The sequence below is a fragment of the Indicator indicator genome, chromosome 6 (assembly GCF_027791375.1).
Source record: "Indicator indicator isolate 239-I01 chromosome 6, UM_Iind_1.1, whole genome shotgun sequence".
Taxonomy (NCBI): Eukaryota; Metazoa; Chordata; class Aves; order Piciformes; family Indicatoridae; genus Indicator; species Indicator indicator.
Window position 1 is genome coordinate 21,450,250 of NC_072015.1, and position 24,917 is coordinate 21,475,166.

The 24,917-nt window shown below is 37.8% G+C and overlaps 1 protein-coding gene across 1 annotated transcript in view; it reads right to left on the reverse strand.

The window, feature by feature from the left end:
• The window catches only part of ADCY2 (adenylate cyclase 2), a 199,208-nt gene that overhangs the window by 10,966 nt on the left and 163,325 nt on the right, over positions 1-24,917 (reverse strand). The window contains exons 16-20 of the mRNA XM_054381597.1: positions 24,627-24,764; positions 15,094-15,213; positions 13,392-13,576; positions 11,823-11,907; positions 5,222-5,380 (exon numbers count right to left, since the gene is read on the reverse strand). Coding sequence (XP_054237572.1) covers positions 5,222-5,380; positions 11,823-11,907; positions 13,392-13,576; positions 15,094-15,213; positions 24,627-24,764 — 687 coding nt within the window. The remainder of the gene's footprint in view (positions 1-5,221; positions 5,381-11,822; positions 11,908-13,391; positions 13,577-15,093; positions 15,214-24,626; positions 24,765-24,917) is intronic.

Below are 24,917 nucleotides of genomic sequence, written 5' to 3' on the forward strand. Positions count from 1 at the left end.
AAAAAGACTAAAGAGGTACTTTTTCCTAATGTAGGCACTCAAGAGGAGTGCCTGAAATTATACAGGATGACTCTAACCATAAGAAATTCAGAAGCTCGAGCCCAAAATGACCTCTTTGCTCCAGTGTCCCATACTTAAAACCAGGCCCACTCTGCAGTACTGCAGTGACATACTCTAGCAGCTGTCTTGAGTATGTGTGCACCTAGACTCAGTGCAGATACACGCAAATAAGCTTGAAATTAGTTAGGTAGAGCAGTAGAAGATTAACAGGCTTACTCCTCAAATATTTAGCTTTTGTAGTCTGCATTTTGCTCCTTCAAATTTACCTCAGGCGTATACATCTAAACCAAAGCTACAGTAATGTTTATATATAAATTTAATCAACAGTTGAGATCTGATGTGCTGAGTGCTTTTCACAGGCAAGTTAGCATAACAGGTACAGAGATTACATTCTGTGGTTAATAAATTTTTCTTTCTTTTTCCTCAAATTACTTTCCACGTAATTTTGTTACAGTTTTGGGTCATGCACATGGTGCTGGTTATTGATAGAGGACTACATCACAAATACAGGGCCTTAGCAATACTGGAGAGGAAATTCACAGTGTTATATAAAGGCCTGAGGGGTGATACATGAGTATTTATGGCAGAATGTAATTAATATTCAACACATGGATTATTACATATATTTTGGAAATTTGACCTGAAGAAACAAACAAGTTGTCTACATCTGTGACAAACTGTGTAAACCCCCCCCAACTGTTCACGTTCCTACCAGCTTGAAAAACCCCTTAAGTTAAATTCAGACAAATTATGAGTAATAATACACAATTGCATTGTCCTAAGTATTCTGTTTTGCATTGTCCTAAGTATTCTGTTTATTAGTAAAAATAAATTGGTTTAATTTACCAGATAAGTATTAGATAGCACCTGGTTTATTTGCTTTATTGAATCCTGCTGATTTTGCATCTTCAGAATGTGAAATGTGCCCGAGTTACACTACTGATGAGATACTGCTTGTAAACTTTGTGAAGCAGTCAAAATCTAGGCACAGAGGTGATACTGGGACAATGCCATATCTGAAATAGTATATGGAAACTAATGCCATGTCTTCATATATGAGAATATATGATTATATTATTAAATATATGATTATATTTATATGATTATATGAGAATATAACTTCAAGTCACAAGAATACAGGTCTGATAGGAGCTACAACTGAACCCTTAAGGAAAAAGGAGAGCAACTATGCAGTGCTCCAGGCACGTGGTATTTCTGAATAATACCAATCAGAGATGGTAGAAGATAGTTTCATTTTACCACCTCCTAATACAGGTACCAGAAGATAAATAGGATATTTAAAAGTAGAATAAAGAAAAAATATTTTACATAAGAGATATATAAATTGATATTTCATTGTTATTCAACCACATGAAAAATAAGATCTTAGAAGGTTAAAAGCCCGAATGCTTATGTGAATACTAGAAAAATGTATAATTGGCAAGTGTATAAAAAGCATGTGCAGAAGCAAAATATGCCCTTATATTTACAAGTAAAAGCAAAAGATTTAATAGCACATCAATATTCTTTTGCTGAAATATCTAATACAGGATACTTTGAGGGCCCTGCAGCTGATTGGACTGCTGATACAATTGCCACTATAAAAACTATCTGTCTTAGAGACATTAAACATGGAGCCCTAGTTAGCTATTAGGAAGTGCCTTTACTGTCCTCTCGGAAAGCAGAAGCGTTGCTCAGAATAAATCATGGGAACTAGCACAATGCACAGTCACCAGGAAGATAAATACGACTGAGCAAAGATGGGGCAGAGATTCAAATAAAAGTGCTGTTCTAACACAGGAAGATCACTGTGCTTTGTTCTGCTGGCTGTCCACCCAGTACAGGGACAGTAAGTCTGAAAGAAAAGGTCGCATGCCTGATTGTTACAATGACAGACAAAGATCTTGTCCTGCAACCAGAGTGATAGTTCCTCTGCTTCACCTCAAAAATAAATGAACATATTGTATGTAAACACTTGTCATATGTTGAAGCTCAGCAACAATCACAGAATCACAGAATGCACCGGGTTGGAAAGGACCCTCAAAGGTCATCGTGTCCAAATCCCCTGCAGTAAGCAGAGACATCACCAACTAGATCAGATTGCTCAGGGGCCCATCAAGTTTCACCTTGAATGTCTCCAAGGATGGGGACTCCACACCTCTGGGCAACCTGTTCTAGTATTTCACTACCCTCATTGCGAAGAAAATCTTCCTTATGTCTAACCTAGCTCCATCCTGCTCTAGTTTAAAATCATTGCCCCTTACCCTATTGCTACAAGCCTTTCTAAACAGTCCCCCCGCCAGCCTTCCTGTAGGTCTCCTTCAGATATTGAAATGCTGCAATAAGGTCTCTCCAGGGCCTTCTCTTCTCCAGGCTGAACAGTCCCAATGGTCAGCCTGTCTTCAAAGGAGAGGTGTTCCAACCTTCTGATGATTTTTGTAGCCCTCTTCTGCACCTGCTCCATCAGATCCATGTCCTTCTTTTGTTAAGGGTCCCAGAGGGGGACATAGTTCTCCAGGTGAGGTCTTACCAGAGCAGAGCAGTGGCAGAATCACCTCTCTTGATCTGCTGGCTACACAAAGAAATATCCCACTTCTCTCTATTCCTTTCTAATACTGGAGCAATATTCATCCCCAGTGATGTTCCATAGCATAGTAACAGCATGGAAACAACAACAAATGGCACTGTTTATAACCAGATGAGTAGCAATTGTGGCTGTCATAATAAACGTCAGAGAATTTTAAGGGGGCATTCCCAGATAGTTTATTGCAATCATTTGTAATAATAAAGGCTGTGTCAATTGGGTGTCTTAATTTCCATATGAATACTTATCATGAGACATTACTATCCAAAATGTTTAAGCAGAAAATGAAATGCAACACCATTGCAAGAAGGAACAATTTTGCTTTTTCCAACAGAAATACAATCATCCTGTCTTTTGCAATCAGTCCTCTTTTTTTTTTCCTCTCTTTTTTCCTTTGAAAACATCTTAATTTCTGCTGGTTAACTTTCCTTACTGTCCCTTCTTCTTCTCCAGTGCCTGGATATCTTAGGACAGAGGAGGCAAAGCAGTCCCACTCTACCTCTTGTAAAGGGCATAGCAGTCAGCTTCTTTGGGGCACAATTTCTGCTCTAAGTAGGATGTTGGTTCCATCCTGTAGCTAATGAAACAAGATTCCTCTTGCTCAGTAATGTGCTAGGCAGTTAGCTTGCAGCACAAAAGCTCCTAAACACTTTTTACTAATAGGAGATCTCGATGCTAACAGCATAAAGGAAAAGGCTGCAGAAGCCAGGTGCAGGGATGTTTCTCTCTGGCATGATTCTTGCTTTTCATTCTACATTTGTTCCTGCCTTACTCAGGCTCAACTGAAAAGTACCCTTTTTGGTACCCAGCATGCAGACTATAAGCAAAAACTCAGTTCTGGAGGTTCTGGTAAAGCAAACAAACCTTTGTTATAGTTTGCTCTGAAGTAACTTTGCATTTACCATATCAGCATTAATTAATGTGTATCCTGTAATGAAAAGACCTTTGTTGGTCATCTAAAAGTATAGCCTCACTACTCCCAGCCAGCATTCTTCCATTTCTTTTTTCCCTTTGCATTCCTGTTGCCCGTCCTTCATCAGTACACTTTAGTCTTCCCTTTTCTCCATACAGCTGCACGCATGAAATTCTAAGAGAAGCAGTATTCTGAAACAGACTATTCATCCATTAGATGAATTCTCATCTCTGGTTTGACAGAAAGGAATATACATAAAAAACATGAATGTTTTCAAATAAGAAACACAGACAAATTTCAATTCAGTATCATTTGATCTAAATATCCACACAAAGGAAACAGAGGCTTGATCTGTCTTAACATATTCGTAGGTGTATAAACATACACATATACAGAATATTCTTTAAGGCTCAACATGTCCTTGCTGACATTGAAATACATCTGAAGACACAACAGATGCTTATATTCCTGAACATCTGCAGGGATTTGGAAGATTCTTCCCTCTGTGTTTAAAGATAAAACAAGAAACAACTCGATGTTTTTTGAATGGATGCCATTAAAATAATTTCAAATAATTTTTACTTCAGCTCACACGATAGATCAGAGATTACAATTTCATGTTTCATTACCTTTTCTGTTGCTCACTAAATTTACTAAGGCTCATTCTAACCTAAGAAACTTGAGGGGAGACAATATCAATCCAGTTGCCAATATAAAGGTGAGCAGATGGTGTTGCTGTGCTACGGAACTGAGATGGAATAGCACATAAATGAGAAGCAATCTCCTGAGAGTTTGCTGTATTTAATGCCTGAACTAAGAACTGGAGCTGAGCCAACCTGGCTTCCAGAAAAGGTCTTCAGTTCATTCAAAGGAACCTCAAAGCAGTTTTCATTCAACATTAGCTATCAAGTGAACATTTGTAGGTAGTACTAAAGTATTGATTAGTACTGCTTAATGAAAACCACAGGCATTGTCCTTTTTGACTTAAGGAGATAAAAACTGAATCCCTAAAGTTGCCCTCTCCCCTCTTCTGTCATTTTGGAACAATTGTTTGCAATGCACATATAATTAAAAATACTGTATTTAAGATGTCTAGAACTACTACTCTCTATTGTAAAGCAGTATGAGGAGCAGATCTAATTTCCACCAAAGTGAACAGGGGTCTTTTGGCTGATGTTTCTGGTGCTTGGATTAATTCTGTAAGAAGTGAGCAAACAGAACCTCTTTCCAGAATTAACTGTCACCACTGTTTCAAGGAAAAGGTTAATTTTTCACTCCAATAAGCAAGGTCTCCCATCACCAGAAGAAAATTCAGAACCTGAGTGAAGCTCCACTCTCATCACAAAGCAAAAAGTATCTGAATGCATTTGATTTAAACTTAAATCCACGCTGATTCAACCATCCTCTTTTTCCTCCTCACCCTTTTTTACCTACCTTCAAAAAGCTAAGTGCATTGCCAGTTAAGAAAATTTCACATTTTTTACTTCAAGATACTAAGATGCATTCAGTGCTGTAAAGCAAGACTTTCAGGTAGGTAAGTGGAAATGAAAGTGACTGTAAATCTATAACTTGCTGTATGGACCTACTGTTCAAATCAGCATTAAGTGGTATTTCCAGGATATACTATTTTCTTACAGAGCACAGTATATACAGAGATGGCTGACCTCATTCTTCAGGTTTCTTGCCAGGAAGTGTTCAGCTACGTGGGCTGGAAGCACATTCTCCAGAAGCACCCGATTTAGGTTCTCCATGGTTTCAATCTCCTCACGCTCTTTATTGAACTTGTTCTTCCACAGGAAGTCTAACCTACAGTAATATTCATTCTGTTACAAGAGGACACAGAGGTAAAGAAACAATAGGCATCTTGTCCTACTGGAGCACAGGTTTAAGAGACAAAATCAGCACAGTACACTACCCCTGTGAGGCAATTATTTGGCCACTTTAAGTATGGTTTCAGATCCCACAGAAATCAAATCCCAAGCACACGATATATGACATACATTTCATAGAATTTATAAGGCACTTCCTCAGAAAACGTCCATAAAAAGGCCCAGAAAAAAAAAAAAAAGTTGCAAGGTGACCGAGATAATGGAAGATTTATTCATTTACTGCCAGGCTTTAGCAAAATTTCAATCCAGAAAGCAAACATTGTTACGGAAATGATTTACAGTTTTGCAACTTAATATAATGGCTGCAGCATAAGATAAGCCAGCAGATCCAGAGAGGTGGTTCTGTCACTTTGCTGTGGTGAGACCTCACCTGGAGTACTGTGCCCAGGTCTGAAGCCTTCCATATAGGAAGGACATGGACCTGACGGAGCAGGTCCAGAGAAGGGCCACAGGGGGTTGGAGCACCTCTGCTATGAGGACAGGCTGAGAGAACTGGGGTTCTTCAGCTTGGAGAAGAGGAGGCTCTGGGGAGACCTAATAGCAGCCTTCCAGTAGCTGAAGGGGGCCTACAAGAAGGATGGAGAGATACTGTTTACGAAGGCCTGCAGTGACAGGACAAGGGGCAATGGCTTCAAACTAGAGAAGAGCAGATTTAGACTGGATGTTATGAAAAAGTTCTTTACTATGAGGGTGGTGGAAAACTGGAACAGGTTGCCCAGGGAGGTGGTTGAGACTCCTTCCCTGGAGATATTCAAGGTGAGGCTTGATGAGGCCCTGGGCAGCCTGGTCTAGTTGAGGGTATCCCTGCAGACTGTGGGCAGGTTGGACTAGATGACCTTTGGAAGTCCCTTCTGGCCCAGATCATTCTACAATTCTATGATGCAATGATTTATTTGGTGTAGAAATTAACTTCCAATAATGATCATTTCAGGAAGACCCTGACTTTTACCATCTTGAACTTATGTCTTGCAATCAGCCTGGCAAAGGGGGCAGTACAAGAAATAAACAGTCTATTGATGTACTATCCCTTTGGTTTATCAGCTTATCAAAAACAGCTGGGCCAACCCAGTTTTGGTTTTGTTTCGGTAGCATTTTTTAGGAGGTTTGTTTGCTTTTTTTTTTTCCTTTCCTTTTTTTTTTAGTTAGTTCATAGTACTTTACCCTTCTTTCATTTTTCTCCCAGAGTTTTAGTAATTGTTTGTTAACATTCCCAACAAAAACAATAACTGGAACTATATGGAAATGTATAACATTCTTGGAACATCGCTGTTTCATTAAAGAGATGTTGAAAAGAAATAAAAATGCATTTTTGTGGAGCTCTCTCTACTTCTTCTCAATATTGCAAATGTTTTGTTGTGAATTCTATGTCATTATTTCTACAGCAAAGCCTCCACTGGGCTGGCTATGTCATTTGAGCTGATATAAACCAAGAGATATTTCACTGTAGTCCATTGGTTCAATGCTATCATGTATACTCAGTGAAGACTATGTTATTAACAGGAAAACATTATTATAATGGCACTACTATATAAAACCTTCAAAATGATAGCTAGCATTATTAGTCAGTAAGCATTCACATCAAAATGAGAGTAGTCCTTCTGACTGAACAGTGGCTGTCATAGCTCCAAATGAGTCACATCCAAAGCTAGAGTTGAAAGTTGAAATGAGATGGTATTAAAATAATTTAGCAAGCTTTAAAATATATATATATTATACATTTGTACATCTAAATTCCTCACATAGATGATAAATTCAAATACCACCAGCTGTATTCATGCAAAAAAATTTCAATGAAATCCTGGGATATAAAATGATTTGCATAAACTGACAAACGTAAATTGAATGCCTGACATAAAACTGAAATTAAGTATCCATACACTGTTACAACTTCGTATTAAAAAGGTGTTAGATAAGCTGAAGTCTTCAAAATACATTTTTCTTCTTTAAGAACTAATATTTAAGAGATGATAGTTTATTTACTGCTTTATTAGTTATTGAATTGCATTTAGGTTTCCATAGCCTTAAAAAATGGCAAAGAGAATTCAGATATCACAAAAAAATAAAGCAGAATGTATTGTACAATTTGTTTTGAAATTAAAAAAGTCAATGTATTGTATTTCAAAATGCCCATTCAGACTTTTAAAATAAAAAAAACAAAACCCTTACCTTAAGTACAGAGGATTTTTTGTTTGTATGATCTAGCCAATTTTGTATAGATGTCATTAAAGGTCCTGTTCAATCTTTGTAGTCTTGAAGTCCTATGAAAACCAGGATTGTTTCCCTACTTTACATGTTATGTCCAGAACCTTTTAAACGCAACAGAATGAAAATATCTCAAAATGGCCCTTATGCATCTGCAGGCACAAAATCTTTTGAGATACAAGATTTTCCTTCTTCACCTTATGCTGCTTTACTTGACAGCACTTCCCAGTGGGTGAGCATAGCATTCCTCCCAGGGAGGAATGAAGAACATTGCATTCCTCCAAGCACCACAGAGCAATTCGCTTCCTCCAGAGCAAGAGAGACTGGCATGCATCTGTGGAAGGCAATGCAGTGCAACTCCAGACAGAGGTTCAAATCTGTCATAACTTCTTAGGCAACAATAGTTAAGCACAACAAGAACATAGATGGGTTCATCTGTGTTTTTAAATTCTAGTGCGACACTCATCTGGGTCTATTTTCAACATTTGCCTGAGTGTGGCAATCAACTAATTCTCCTCACTGAAACAGTGTTACTTAGAAACTCAAGCAGCTAAAGAGTGGCTGCCTATTCTGTGTCTACTGTCAGAGGAGATGAATGCTATGGTGTTCAGCAAAGGAACAGCAAAGGCAGCACTAAAGCTGGTAGGATCACTAGAAATTAAACATGGGTTTTCATTCAGGTGAGGGAGCTAAAGAGATTCCATCTCACAGTCATTACTTACAGACAGCAAGTCTGAGGAACTGTCTCAATGTAGAGTGTCAGCATAAGATGTTTAGAACATAGTAGGCTGATCAACAAGAAATCATCAGTTCTAATGTAACCAAAATGAAAAACTGCTGGTATGAAATATGGTGGATAGCCTGATCATTCAAAACAGCCTCAGTGCCACAGAACTGACAAATGGGAAGGATAATGCAGATCTTTAGAAAAGAACTGGGATGACTGTGGAAACAACAGAACAAGGTACTTTGGGAAAAGTATGCTAAAGAAAAGAGCTATTTAGTCATATTAACTAAAGCTGATACAGTGGGGATGAGTTGACACCTCTGGTGTCATGGCTCCATCTGTCATGAAGAAATCAATGGGCATATGGATAGAAGTGAAGATTGAGCTAAGTTTTCATTAAATCCTTTCAGAAGTGGCTCTTCGAAAGATTACATTAAGAGAAGGATCCTCTCACAGTATAAAAGCTCACTAAAAACAAAACAAAGACTACAAACAGTTTTCATGGCTGAGAGAAATTGCTATAAACATCTGGGCAGTAAAACAGCCAGTGAAGTTCATTGTGGATAAACACAATCTAATCAATAATGAGAAAAACAAAATATTCACCTAGTCTACAGAATAATGGGATGTGTATAATTTTAGGTGTGACCAGGAAGGAATTTCCAGGCTATGTGAATACCAGTAATTAAAACTAGGTCATATAAAAGATTTAATTGCTCAATACTGTTTAAATGTGAGCATACTCCTTACATGATCTAGCCCATACCAATCCGCATTCTCCTGGGCAATGCCTGGGGAGGGTGCAAGAGTTGCCATTCTCAAGATACGGTCTGCCTGCTAGGAACCTCTTTTCAGATAACTCTAATGGCATGCATACAGCATGATGTATGTCATTTGATCTCTGTCAAGGAATCGGACGTAGCATATGCTGGCATGACCATTCAACAAAGGCAGTTCAAGTTTCTCCACTTCACTTTTGACTGCTCACTCCCATCCTACACTCATTATTTTGGCACAGACATTGTTGCAGCCACACCCGAATATCAGATCAGGAAACAGATCTGGCTTAAAACCAACCATTTTTCCAGGGTTAATTTTAAAGCCAGATAATTTTCCTATTTTGGGCAATTATACAGCTCCACAGGCAGTTGTGCCATCATAGATGATGAGATATAAGGATAAATAGCTGAGGGAAGGCTTACTTCTTTCAGTAGGGATGCAGGCTGTGCAGCTAGAAGTACTAGTTGAACCTGAGAATGAAGTTGGATCACCCTCTCTTCATCCCCATTCAACCAGAGACACACACTTTCCCTCCTGCTTTTGCATCAGGACAGGCATCTCTCTGACCAGTGGTGAGGAGGTTCACAGAGCTAGGCTTGCTGGTAAGCATTCACTTTTTGTTTAGATGAACTTTATGGTTACTCACCGAGGACAGAGAAGCACCAATGCCAGCTTAAGATAAATGGAAATATTGCCTTTTTCATCAGTGGCTATTTAGCATTGTTGAAATAATCAGATATTAAGAGAAAAGACATGTTATTAACTGCAAAATAGAAAAAATGCTACAGCAAACAGAGATATTATTTGTATATTACCCTCTGTGAAAGAAGGTTGTAAGGAAGAACTTTACTTTGCCTAAGTGGCCAAGAAGGCTTAACAGTATTCTGGGAATGCTACTGCACGAAAGTAGCAAACAGAAAGTTTAAAAACAAACAAGATGATGGACACTTTCCCATGACATTTTATGAAAGTGCGAAATTCATTATCAGACAGTGTTTGGAATATCAGGAAGATAATAGGGTTTATCAGGGATCAGACAGTGCAACAGAAAGCAGAGTGACTAATAGCTATTAAACATTGTTATGGAAATGCCAGCTGGCAGAGGGAGGGAAGTACACGTTCCTGGAAGGGCCACTCTATGCAAGTTCACTCCCCCCCCCTATTCTTTTCCCAAGCATCTGCTACCAGTCAGTATCACTAACAATAACTTAAATGGAAGGTCTTATGCCAAGTAGGTATTAAAATTACTGCATAAAATTTCCTAGTTGTAATTTAGACTTTGCTTGAGAGTGTTTTAAAACACAAAGGGTTCTTTCTCCTTCGTCAAAGGAAAACAAATTAGCAGAAAAACCAAAGAGAAAAGATTGAAGAGCCACAAACAACCGGTTTCATGACAAGGATCCTGGACCTACAGCTTTGAAAACAAAGACTATTTCCATTACACTTAAGTACCATTTAAGTTGGTGTGACAGGGAACAACACACACACATACGCACACACGACTGTTATGTGCAAAAAACTTTCTTGTTGATGTGACTGAATCCACAAAGAAGTACTCTCCTTGCCCAGTGAAGATAACATTCCTTCTCTCCTTTTTTTCTTGGTATTGCACCCACTGCATCCATTTCAACCTTGGTTGACAGGACTAAGGTTTCTCAACTGGTGCAATGAAGTATTTTTCCCTCTTTCCAAGTGGAAGTGCTCTGCTCTCTGTGCTCTGCTACCATCATTAAATGAGGAAAGTCTAATACGGTTCTGGCAGCAAGGCAGATGAAAAATGTAACTTCTTATTCAAGAAGGATGTTCCTCAGTACAGCAAATACTGGAGAAGCTGCCAGATAATTTTTTAAGAACCTGCAGGGTGTGCTTGGCAATTTAAATGACAGTCATTATATTTCAGGAATTGTAATATAAACAAGTGATTTAAAGACAGTCTGGTCCTTCCCAAGGATATGATCCTTCCCAAGACTGCAGGCTACCTGGGTACAAGCTGTTCATGAGATCTCACATGAATTTGCCTCTTCCTTCTCAGAGTCCTGTCTCACACACCGGCTCCTGGCGTAACAGGCTGGAATTGCAGTTTCTAGCCATGGAAGGTGGACAGACCCAAGGACTTAAAGAAAGAACTGTCCTTGGATGTGCCCTTGACTTTGTAGAGCGTAAGACCTCTACATCATGTTTGTACTGAAAAAAACACAACTGGCTGATAAAAGAGTAGTTTCCTGTAGGGTCATAGTTTTAGTGCAACTGTGGCCTCAGCATGCGGTATGCATCTGTGTGCATGCTACATTGTTTCTGTGCCTGCATCAAATTGTAATAACTGTGAAGAAAATAGCTTGTAATTAAGCAACTAGGGAGACAGCAGATGGATGCAGACAGATGGGAGCACGCTGGGAAGCTATGAGACAATATTGGTCAGCATGACAAGCAAGTCATAGAACACTATCAGCATAATGTCTACAGTTTCAATGACGGTTATTGGTGAGTTTTAAGGGCATATTGGGAGTTGATAAAGTAGCTTTATTAAATGCTTCTCACACTCCTTTGCAAGGATGTGGGGCAGAACAAAATAAAGGTGTTTGTCAGGAAAATCTCAAAAATGTTTGCGAAGTAGGCAGGCTGCATGTGAAGTCTGGCATTTTGGATCAAGAGAAGTGTGTATCTTACCTGTCTACCCAAAACCAGCAACGTGATGAAGAATATAAACAAAGAAATTGAGCCCATTGTCTTCAGGTCCTTCAGTATTCCTGGCCTATAAAATGAAAACATAAGTAAAACAAGCTGCTCAAAAGTTAAAACTATATTACTTTAGCACAAATATAAGGTATAAGGCCACAATTTACACTACTTTCTGGAATGTACACTAAGACCATTTACAGAATCACTGAATTGTTTAGGTTAGAAAATACCTTTAAGATCATTGAGTCCAACTATAAATCTAACATTATGTCCACACTCAACCATGTTCCTCAGAACCAATTCCTCCAGGGATGGTGATTCAACTGTTTCCCTGGGCTGATATGATATACTTTATTATTTGATGAAATATTATTTCTGCAATGAAGATTTAATTACTCTACTTTCTTTTTGGGGGGGGAGCGGGGGGGGGGCTACATTTTGAAGCCCAGTACTAAAATGAGGAGGGCATTTGATGTGTATTCTATACAGGCAGATCAAAGAGAGATTTTTTTAATGTAATAACACTACTTCCATAATGGAGAGCTGGACCACATCCAAATAATGTGAAGAAATGGAACCTAAAGCACCTAGTGAAGATGCCTCTTCATCTAAGAATTTCAGGAGGTACAAACCAGAACTTATACAGACTTTATTAAAAGTTCTGATTTGAGAAAAAGACACTAGAAGTAAAGGGAAATATATTACACTAGCACTCTCCTGCTGATGCCACTGAAAGAAGAACCTTGGTGAGAGATGTAGGAAAGAAAATAAAAGAAAACATACACTTCTTGTTAGCTCTGATTCTCTTCCACAGTTGTCTTTGCGCCCTAAAGAACTCAAGTAGTTTAGAGCACAGGTAAAAGGATACTGAAACTCTACAACAGTCAGTTTTTATCTTGTGGCATATGCACTGCACATTTAACCTATATAGAAGAGAATCACCTCTTTGTTTTGAAAAGAGGTCGAAATTACATGTACCCAAAAAAAATGTTTTACACATCAATACTTAAGAGTAATAATTTTGGTCTTTTGTAACATCTCGGATAGCAAAGACTCCATCAGTCTCACTGAAAATATAGTATATAAATTTGCAGGCATAGCAAAAAAACAACCAAACTGTAGGTCTACTAACTTTTTCAATAGCTAAGACTAATTTGTAAAGTTTTAAGACAACATACTAGTTCAGAGAAAGCTGATTTTCTTTGCCTTGCAGTAAATATGCTTTAACAGCTGTAATTATGTTCAGTCTTAGGCATTAACAACCTTAATGATGACTTCTTCCTAATGTTCCCTATTATAAAAATGCAAACTAAACCATACTCTTATCTCCTATAGTATGTGACTGAAACACCTTGACCAAACCTGTTTATGTTATTCTAATGCTTTTAGGTGGGACTTTAAATCATGTATTAATAGCAACATGATAATGATTTTAAATTGTGAATTATAGATTATATAATAGCCAAACACAGGAAATAAAATCTCTTCCATGATACAAGAACTGTGACAGGTAGTATTTAATTTGTATTAATTTCAGGACTGGAATTATCTACCTACCTTCTAAGAGATGCTGTTGCATACATAAACTTGCTGTAGTCATCCAGCATGGGCCCATGAGTGTGCAGAAGGATAACATTGTAACCCACCAATGCAATCAACATTATCACCATTTTCAACTCATAATTTATCCTTAGGAAAACGGAACAGGAAATGAGCCCCAATATGCAGCTGTATATAAAATACTGACACAGAAAAATCAAATGGAAAAGATTTAGCATTTGGCTCTTGAGTAGGAAATCATACCAAACAAAATGCCCCAGCCAGTTTAAAAACAAATTATTACCTGATCATTTAAGCATGGAATCTATCACAACATGTAACGAATCAAAGTACCTGGGTCAGGTGATTTACAGATAGTCAGTAACAACAATGTTGGTATTGACTAAAATAGACTCTTTTCTTAGCAGGCTTCAAATCACCCAAAACTCAGCAGAATTCAGATTATGCCCCTCATTTATGTTTCCAAATTTCCAGCCTTTGTCACTTTTGATTACTTACCTGTGGTAGCAAGGAGTGTCTACATATGGGATACCACTACTAGTGTTGAAGCCTACTGCTGGCAGACTGACAAAAGATCTATTTCTGTGCCACTCTATGTTTTTCAGTCATACTTGAGTCGAATAACTACCCTCTAGGTATTACTCGCATAAGAGTCAAAGTAAAATATCTGAAGATCTGAAAACGACAATGTAATTGCTTACATTTGCAGCATTTAGAAACTACTGCAATACATCCAGTTGTTGTGAACCTTATAAATACATAATTTTACAAACAAATATGGCTAAGGGATGAAGAACATAAATTGATCTAACAACCTTTTGAGTTATGACTACCTAAGAATATGTTCAATTGTTTAAAAAAGCCTTTTCTTTCAGCAAAAATACGTACGGTTGAAGTCAAATTCCTAGAAAAGTATTTTCTCTGGATACTCTGTGTAAATGGAATAGGGCATCAAAAGAAATGCTAAACCAGACATAATACATTCTTAATAGAATCATTACTTTGGTCCTTAGCATACAGCACCTTTGTCAGAGATGCTTCCTGAAAATTACAGTCCTGTACCTCATAAGGAAATTATTCTTTTGAAACTACGATGCATTCTATTTATAGATATGCTATTTTCATGCTACTGTTGACTTCTTGATGGTAGTACTTTTAACAGAACCCGAATCATTGTATACTAATTTTTGGAGGATTATGCCAAAACACCCACCAGATAATTTATCTGGCATCTTTGCTGTTACTGCAATGTGCCTGCAGATCTGCTTGAAATAAGAAACGGAAGTAACTGCTGTTCAGAATCACCAAAATTAAAACTTCTCTAATGGCTGCATTCTACAGGGGGTCATACTCTGAATTCAGTGTGACATGAAAGTATTGTGCACATGCTTCTTTGTAGTTGCTGTGTGATCTCCTGGTATCTCGTAACACCCATCTGTTGGCATGAGAGAACCTATGCTTCTTAGTTATTAGACTGTTTCCTGATTTTTAATCTGTCATTCATTAAAATCTCTATTTTCAGAAGTACTAATCTCTTTTAGCTTCCCACTTCCTTCTAATGCAGTTGGAGGTGACTGAAAAAGAATTAAGCTTTTGCTGTAGTCTCTAAAACTGGTGGGTGTTTAATTTCAAGCAGATCCAGCACAGTCAATTTAGTATAATTGTTATAAATAAACAATGAAATGCAAAATGAACTTACCGGTAGGAAAAAACAGTTGTTTTGTATACACCAGTGGTTCTGATTACTTGAATTAGGAAAACTTGCATTTGATGAATTAAGAACAGAGGGAAAAGCTTTCACAGCATTATCCAGGAAAAACTGTAGAAAAAGAACATATAATCCATTATCTTGTCAGCTGTTTAAGGTCAAAATAGAGAAGAGCAATGGAGAAGTGGAGAAAGCCTTGCCAGTAATCATTTGGCTTTGGTATTTCACTGCAAATTGAAATAGAAAAGGGAAAATGACATCACTTGATTACTTGTTGCTCCTGCATGCTCAGGCAAACAACTTTGTTAATCTTCATCTGACACTTTCCATTTGAATAAAAGATGAAAGACTTTGTATTATGTTACTTTCATATATCAGAAGTTCACACACATGAGAGGCAATGATGAAATAAATTCAATATGAATAATTTCTGGGTTTATTTCAACAGAATCTCCTATTTAAATACAGGAAGAATTAAAGAAAGAATAAAAAGTCTTTACTGAAGTTGATTCATACAGATGTAATCCTTCTTGTAATAATGATGCCAATACTGGTACTAATATTATTGAAACATAAGAGTAGAAACTATCTCCTGCGACATCAAATTCAGACAGTTGATGTCAAAGGTAACTACAATCATACAGTACCCTTTGATGTACTGATCTGGTGCTTTCTTCATGAGTTATATTTGAGTACAGTAATTCCACTGCTTTGCACCTCACCACTTCAAGCTGTTTCTAAGTTTAACAAGTATACATGGCCAGTTTCCTTTTTTCCTTTGTCCTGTGCTAATCTCATCCTTTAGCTGACAATCCTTTCTTTCTTAGTATTTATGTTGCCAATATTTAATGCCACCTCAGCCTTTACTATACTCAGCAATCTGCGTTTTTCTAGGCTCTTCCCAGAAAACAAACTCTTCATCCCTGTGATCGTTCTAGTAGTCATCCTCTGTACATATGTCTTTCATTTCAATCTTTGGGGTGACTAAACAGTAAACATACCTCCCAGAATTTATCAGGGAGTTTTGCAATAGCATTAATACTGCTCCTGCAGAAAATATGTTTTCATACATCCCAGAATGACAGCTTCCTTGATCACAGGTACAAAACCTTAACATTCACCAAATCTCGGTCAAGCAGGACTCAGACAGATCACAAAGTTATATCTGCACATTGACATAATCCCAGCCACTACCATTGCCCTTAGCAAATGTGAGGTAGTTCTCCTTTACTGAGGAGTCTCCTTTACATTTAGCTAGATGTGGCTTCTACTTACCATGAGTTAAGAGGAGTCAGATGGATGGTTATTGTGGTTTAGCTGAGTTGCCATTAAACCCACATAATTAATCAAAATCCTGAACTCATCACATCTTTACTTGATCTTCCAAATTGTATCAGAATTTCTTGTCGCTGGTCTGTAAGACTTAATCTTGCACTCTGTGCAATCCTAGTTCTTTTACTCCAGTCCTCAACTGACATCTTCCTTTCTAAAATCCCAAACTCCACCTCACAGGTACTTCCTGTCACCTTAGTTTCATCAGCAAATTTCACAGTCCCTCTCCTACAGTGTCTGTGAAAACCTGCACTAGGCTGACCACTGTAGAGCTCCACAGGCTCCCTTTCTTCTCTGTATGTAGCCAGTTTGTAACCCACCTCTAAATTCTATTCCCATCCCCATCTTAACCTACTGCTCCAGAGAAAAACTTCTCAGTTCACTCAGAGTCATCGAATCTGGAACAAAATAGTTTATCAATTTAATAACTAATACTAAAATTGGTCAGCCAAGCTCTGTGTGGCCATCCTGAAAACTTCCAAGGATAGAGATCCCACAGTCCACCTTGGCAATGTGTCCAGTGCTGTACTACTTGCACAGTGATTTAGTTTTTTTAAAAACTCCATGTGGTCAGTGCCCCTTGACAATTTCTGTGGCATAGCTGAGAAGAGTTTGAAATCATTATCAGTGTAACATCCTTTCAACAGAAGCAGGACCAGTTACGCACTCACAAAGGTGATCAATATGCCATCTGTTACCAAGACTTCTGTACAAGTTGGCATGACCTGAAGAGTAACATGCAGAATGGATTCACCTTTGCACTTTGAAGGTTGTCTTCCTTGACAAACATGCTTCTGTGACTGTTACATGCAACTACACATAATTGGCCTGCAATCAGTGAGCTAGACATTCAGGGTCAATAGCAATAAGACAGTAACACACCCTATAAAATGTTAACATACACCAAAAAAATATAAAACATTCTTCTCTGACTGATCCCAAAGCTCTCTAATCATGCAAAGATACAGCATAAGATGCACATCTACTCCTTCTCACAAAATATGCATGTTAAATACACCCACTCTTCCTGGGAGTGTGGGCTACCCTACCTGCACACCACTCCTGTCCTCACAGATGTAGGACATGTAGCTTTACAAGTCCCTGTGCAACTCCCTATGAATTGTTGATGCAGAAGCTAGTGAGAATGCACCTCACAAGTTCACATGCACAGACAAACCTGTGGGGTCTGTGCACAGGGTTCTGTGGGTCCCTATTTGTTGCCCCCACACTGCCACCCCTGCAGTGGCAGAGCAGGCAGCTCAGTGTCCAGTGGAGAGGCTGCACTTACTCCTGAAGGCAGAGGTGTGATGACAGACTGGAGATTTACAACAGTGTCAAATCAGGTTTTGATAGTCAGCTGTTCCCACTCAAGGTCTCTGTCTCCTTGTTATGAATTTCCATGCTTCATTTATACTTCCTCCCCCATCCCCCTTTCCTTCTTTGTTTCAAATTCCCTGTGAAGTGCCTTGGCTTGTGTTAAACCCAACTGATGCTGCAATTCCTCTTTAACAGGAGAAAATGGACAAATGAGCTCCAGACAGCTTTAAGTATTTAATCCCCCTCCTGCACCCAACTATATACACTGCTGTGTTCACTGCAATAGATGTTGTTAACCAGATCATCTGTCAAGGGTGAGCAAAGAGCCTCCACATTCTACTAACAGTGCATTTAGCTTTTTTAGAAATACGAAATAATTGTATTTAATTTCAGAATCCCACCCTATGCACATCCACAGAGCAGAAGATTATATACTATGAGGAACTCAAACACACATTATATATACTTATGTATGTAGAGCATATTTGTATTTAAAGCATTTAAATTTTGTTTTTGAGGTTTGGACTGGGCATTTATGATCTTGCACAGAATACTATACACAGAATACACAGAACACTATATAAAATGTGGCATACATAAACATAGAAAGAAAAATAATAAGGATATACAAATGTTGTCATCTCCCATGAGCCAAACAACACTTCTGAATGCTATGTTTGCACTTGTCTTTCTTGTCTATCATCAGTTATCTACATCTGCCATCATGCTTTGGAGCTATGCATTGTTCTTCAACATAGTATTTTTTTGTAAGAGACAGCTCAGTCCTACTAAGCAGCCACACCTACTCAAATGACTCAAGTGAAAGCAATACTTTTTATCAATACCAGCATTTGCCAGGGAACATCTGAGCATGATGCTATTAAACTCTCATTTGAACTTCATATACTCCAACAGCTTTTTCTTCACCTGTGTTGGTATAACCTGCAGTCTTCAGCTGTGAGTTTTTTGCATGCCATGATGAAACTATCTGCTTCTATTTCTTCCATTAAGAACCATACGCTGACAATGCTCCCCCCACAATGTGGAATGAGCAAGTTTGTGCATCACTCTTGTTATCTGACCAAGAATCTGCACAAGACTACAAAACATACTAATTTAGATCTTACTAAAAACAAAGCAAGCCTTCTCATTAAGATACTTTCAACCCTTTTGCACAATCCAGAAGGTACCAGAACTAAGACTTCACAAAGAACATGGTCCCATAGCCTGTAATTTGTGGTCAAGTAGAATGGGTTGCATCTAACCTTACTAAGCGAGTGGGCTTGTTGGTTTCCATGTTAATGTGCATAAAATAGCATCCTAGTGAGAAGAAAGAAAGATGCTAGAATTTATTATTAAGTGTACTAATCAAATGCACACTGAATGAAAAAGTTTTGGAACAAATAATAAAATAGGTAATGTTTTAATAATTACTGTATTAATGTACTGACTGCCTGACGGGGCAGAAGGGAGAAATCTAGGAAGGTGAACTACAGAACTATGGAGTAAAAGGCAAATTTTTTTCAAGTACCAAATAGTTCAACTGCATTCATCAACTTGTGGTAGCAAGATGTCATGCAGTAAAGACATGTCTGTAAAGACAAATACTATTATCATTTTCTGTGCAAAAAGAAGATATAGGTTACCCTCAGAACACTACCATGTGTGCTTTCACACACCAACTGGAATGCCCACAGCCCAGATGTAAGTTCCTGTTTTCATTTTCTTACTAGACAATGGACATGTGAGAACTAAAAAACCCAAAACTTTAAAACCCATCTTTGTCACTATCCCTCTGTCTCCTCACTACCTCCTTGCCTTACCTGAATATACAACTATACTTTAAATTAATTTTCTGCCATTCCAGAAGAGCTATGCAACCTCCTCAAGATATTATGGTCTACAGTTTTCATAGTGTTGTAAACAACTCTTTTCATCAGCAAAAAACAGACTAAGAAAAGGGTACTTTCCAGTATGGCAGAAGCATTTGAGTCTGGTATCAAGTTGAACTGAAGCATTTGCTTTTTTTTTTTTTTTTAAACTAAAAAAAAGAAGTAATGATGCTTTTCTTCAGCTCTTTTGTCTGAACCTGTAAGTCAAACAGGCAAGACTTCCCTTGTTCATTTTTAATTTTCCTACTAACTCTCCAAATATCCATGTGGCTTAGGAGAATTCTCTTCTCTAAATATGCATCACTGATTCATTTGAAAAATGCTAGCTGATCTGACAGCTGAGTCAGGGATTTATCCCCAGATCCTCACATGAATATCTCAGTAATAATAATCCCAAATTCTGGTATCATTCCTCATTTTCACAAGCTCCTAATCAGAAGTTTAAGGATAGTCTAGAAGTACTTACCTAGACTAGTGTCATGGATTGAATTGAATCGGATTTGTACCATGCTGCAGTCATGCCAACTTGAAAACGGAAAGTGCTAACTGAAGTATTATGGGGCTTGAAGTTCAGATTGTAACATGGGAGGCATCCTGTTCTGGTTGCTGCTTCTGGGTTCTGGATTCTTGGGCATGGTCTCTTTTCTGTAGGCACGGCAGAGGTGGGAAGCCTGGGAGTCAGGTAGCTGCTGGGTTTGGCTTTGTGTTTTATGCTTTTTCTCCCTATGTATCTCACTGCACTTCTCCAGTAAATAGGCTAAGCTAAGGTAATCATGTGTTGTATTATTAGATTAATTAGATTATTAGCTAAGGTAATTATGCATTGTGCTTATGATAACTTATATTAAACGCTTATCTCTTTATCTCAGCCCTGCCTTGTGTGTGTTACTCATCCCTTACTTTTGTGTTGGGGGAGCAGGTGGTTTAAGCCCTTGTGCTAAACCTTTCAACTAGTCAGCATATTTTGAATAAACTAGATCAGTAAATTGGAAAAGGATAAAGACACAGAAGATAGAGTACTGTACTGCATTGGATACGATTTTTGGAGTATTTTGTCTCTGCATTTGTAAAAGACTTCTTGGCTTCCACATACTCATGCACCTTGTGCTATTTGGTTATCCTGTGGCATGTCTCTTGTTAATAGTCAAACTTACTAAATTCGAATTGCTTGATAATTTAAATTTAATCTTTTATAAAAGTTTGTGTGCCAAGTAAAAATACATGACTACCTGTGTGTCCTCATATGTTCAAGTCCCAGCCTCTCTGTAAAGGTAATATGCAGTGGCAAGCAACTGCCTTGTTGAAAGCTCACAGAAGCATTTTGTAAGAGATGAGAAGCCTGCTGAGGTTTTACAGATACCACCACGGTCTTTGACAGGTATGGAGTGATGGTCACTTATGTGGGTTCATCTTTGCTGGACTGTGGAGCAAACAGTCACGTGACAGCATGATTCCATCTCTCTCTCTACACACTTGAAAGATACCAGAACAGCTATAAAAATTATTTCAGGATGGTTCAAGCTAAGTGCTTGCTACCTCACCTGCTAGTGCATCTCTACTAGTCCAGTGTACCCAGACAGCTAAACATTTTAGCAAGTTTCTTAAATTCTATCTATAATATGGAATGGATTTGTGATGGGCCCCTGCAAGTACCACTAAAATGACATGACTGCAGTGTGCATTGCCTTCCAGCACCTAAGCCAGGTTGATTTCTAGGCAGTGATGGTCTGTTCTTAAAAAAAAAATGCATTAGGCACCCTCCTACATTGTGCTGGTCACTGTAGGGACACAAGATTACAGTGTAGCTCCAAAGGAGCTTGCCCATTAAAGATACGGCTCCAAACAAGGTCATCAACTCTATTAACAGTTAACTACACCAAAAAGGAATGTATATTAAATAAACCAACTTTCTACTATGAGAATGGAAGCAAGTTAGCTGAATTATTTGTCATTATTAAAAGAGCATATCTCAGCCACGACCAAAGGGAGAACAATGCAGGGCTAATACTTAAATAATTGAAGGCAACTCATGCTCACAGATATACATGAAACAATGGAGCAGACACACTCGCACCTCTCCCAGTTTTCACATTTTTGAAGACATGTTCTTTCAAAGGAAACAGTCCCATTGCTCAAAATTCACTGGACAAAAGACAGGAAAGCAAGTAACATCCTGACTGAAAGTTGGTAGCCAGGGCACCTTCCTGGGACAGTATAGCCCTGAAAACCTCTTGCTGTGCCAAGAACCACTTATGCATTTGATGCAGAAGTAACTGAAAAAATTGCTCATCCAGGGCTCTTTCACCATGCCACTTTCACCAAGATCATGTGAATCCCAGAGGATGGTGAGGCACAATCACTTGGTGTATCATATTCAGTCATTCCCTTAGCTTCCAAGAGTTGACTCTTTGCAGTCATGCAGTCCTACTGTCTCTCTGAGATTGTCTGGATTGTTCTCTGAAATGTACTTTCTCATCTTCTGTTTAGTGCAGGTCAGTTTTGCAGAAACAATCTTCCCCAGACATTCATGGTTGCCCTACTCTAAATAATCTAATGCTCCGTTGAAGCAGCACCAGTCACCCTCTCCCTACAGCTAAGAAGTATTTAAGACTTACATCCCACAGCTGTTTTTTTATCTTCCCTCCACCGATCATTACTATATACCTCTCAGATGTGAAGGCTAGATTCAGATGTCTGCTGAAATAGCTAATTTGAAATAAAATTGCAGCCTCACTCTTTTCTAATGCCCCTTGACCATAAAGACTGTGATTTATTTGACATTTTGGTCTTAATTATGATTTATTAGGTGTGGGAAGGTTTGACGCTTTTTATCTCCATTCAATCTTAATGGCTACATTTTGCCTTTTTCTACTGAAAGAGTTCATGGAAATAAATGCAGTTAATGGACTCTGCTATTAAATACATGTTGCTTGGAGATATAATAATGATACTTCAGAGTCTCTCCCACAATTTGCTATTAATATTAAGGAAATGCAAATTTCACAATCACATTTAAAGTCATTTTTGCGAGTCAAACTATTAAGGTTTAGTTTCAAGGTGGGAATTGTACTTAAAATTATCATCTCATGAATATCATGGAACATGATTATTTGTAATACTGGAATCATTACTGATAAGGCACAAAGACTTTAAAATACAGCCTATTAAATTTTACTGTAATATTCAGTCCACATAATAATGGACTCAAACCAATAAAATAAACAGTTTTTCTAAAAATGATGTACTGAACAACTCCTTTTTTTGCTAAAATGTCTTTTACTAATTATAGGCTGACCCTGTCTTCTACACTTTTAAACTTAATAAATAACACTATGGTTGCCATGAACTCTAACTAAAAGTACACTTTAAGTCCAAGTAGGTTATTTCTTCCTATACATTTATAGAGTTCCAAATAAGGGAAAGTCTCATCTGACCTACATTTTACAAACTATTCTATCTTTATTTTTGTCCCACGGATGTCAAATGACTTTTGCTTGGCTAAAGGTTATGCTCCATAAATGCATATTGTTTTCAGCTGACAACAAGAAATGATGGAGAATCAACAACTTTTCAGAATAATTTGTTTCCACAGCTACCTGCCTTTGCTGCTAAAAAGTTGGCTTATTTTCCAGCCGCTGCTTCTTTTGAGTTTTTCCTCTACCACTCTTAAACGCCAAATTCAATTAGCTGAATTTTTAATTCTTGAGCATAATTCTTGAGCATAAGGTTTTGAGTCTACCTACTATCACTGAAAAAACCTCACATATATATATAGAGAGAGAGAAAGACAGGAAAGTATTTACTTTCCTGAAAAGAAAACTAACAAAACTGAGACTAGGATCATTTGATAGAAAAAATTCAGAGGAGGTTCTACCAGAAATTTCACATTTTCACATTTAAAAGCCCACATTATACCATTACATCACTCTCACAAGTTTAGTGCTTACTGTAACAAATGATTGACTAACGATTCTGTGAAATGTTGTGGGAAAACAAAATAAAACAGTATCGGTATTACCAGATTTTAAGTCCATTATGGACCTCACGTAACAAAAATACCAGCACCTCAAGGAAGCATTAGAGATGCAGTTTCAAAAGTCCTGAAGTGCAAATCTTACTTGTGAAATGTGACTAATATTTATGCATTAATATTGTAATGAAAGCATGACCTAAATAAATATTACAATTTTCATTTCACAGTCACAGAACTGAGCTGGAACATTTTCACAGGTTTACAAATAAATGAATCAAGCTCAGCCCATAGGGGTTTTCTCTATACTGCTCATCCCATTAGCCAACACCACCTTCAGAATAAAGAACAACGTTAAGATTCATTCAGATTAATGGCAGATCTGCTCTGCATTTGCTACAGTTACAGAAGAATAATAGAATTGCATGGAGTTTTCCCTGTTAGAAAAGAAAAGCACAGGTTTAAATACCTAAAGTAGAGATCAGCTCTAATAAACCTGCAGTTCAGTTTAAATGTAACTTTTTTTTTCTTAAAAAAAGAAAAAAAGACAAGCATGTGAAATTCAATAATCTATACATTACGATCATTTGGCAATCAGCAGAGGAGCATCACAAATCTGAATAAAGTTTAGTTTTGTACAGTCTTCCACACACCCTATGAGGAGATGCTTCATTCTTTGAACAATACTCTGCTTTTCTAAGCAATTCATTGATGAGCAAGGGATTTGAATAACTAAAATCTGGGATTTAATTGCTTTATATTCCTTACAAATTACATTTTTGTTTAATAAACTTAGCCAAGATCCAAGCTCTTGCTAAGAATTCTGTTTACAGAGGTCCCCATTATAGGGGTTGTCTGTTACTCTGCTTTATTTTGTGTCTGGTGATTATTATCATCTAGGTTCCTAGCATAGCCACAGGCCACAAATTCAACATGTAAACAAATATTAAAAAAAAAAAAAGGATATTAAAAGAACAAAAAAATCAAGGAAAACCCACCCCTTTTTCCCTTACCATGTTGAATACAGCCATGGTTAATATTATAGCAGTGGTTGTCAATGTAAGAGTGATTCGTGGCCAAGGACGGTTTGCAATTATTCCAGATGATTTCAGGATCCACAACAATGAAGCTGAAGCTTTCTTGCTACATTGCTAAGTGCAAAGAGTTTAAAGAAAGAGAAAACAAAAATAGCTTTAGTATATTTAACTATTGTAAACAAGGGCAGAATTAAAAAGGCTCAAGACTGACGGCAGCATTAATCTCGAAACATTCTGCAAAAGTATTCAACTATTAGATTCTCCTAA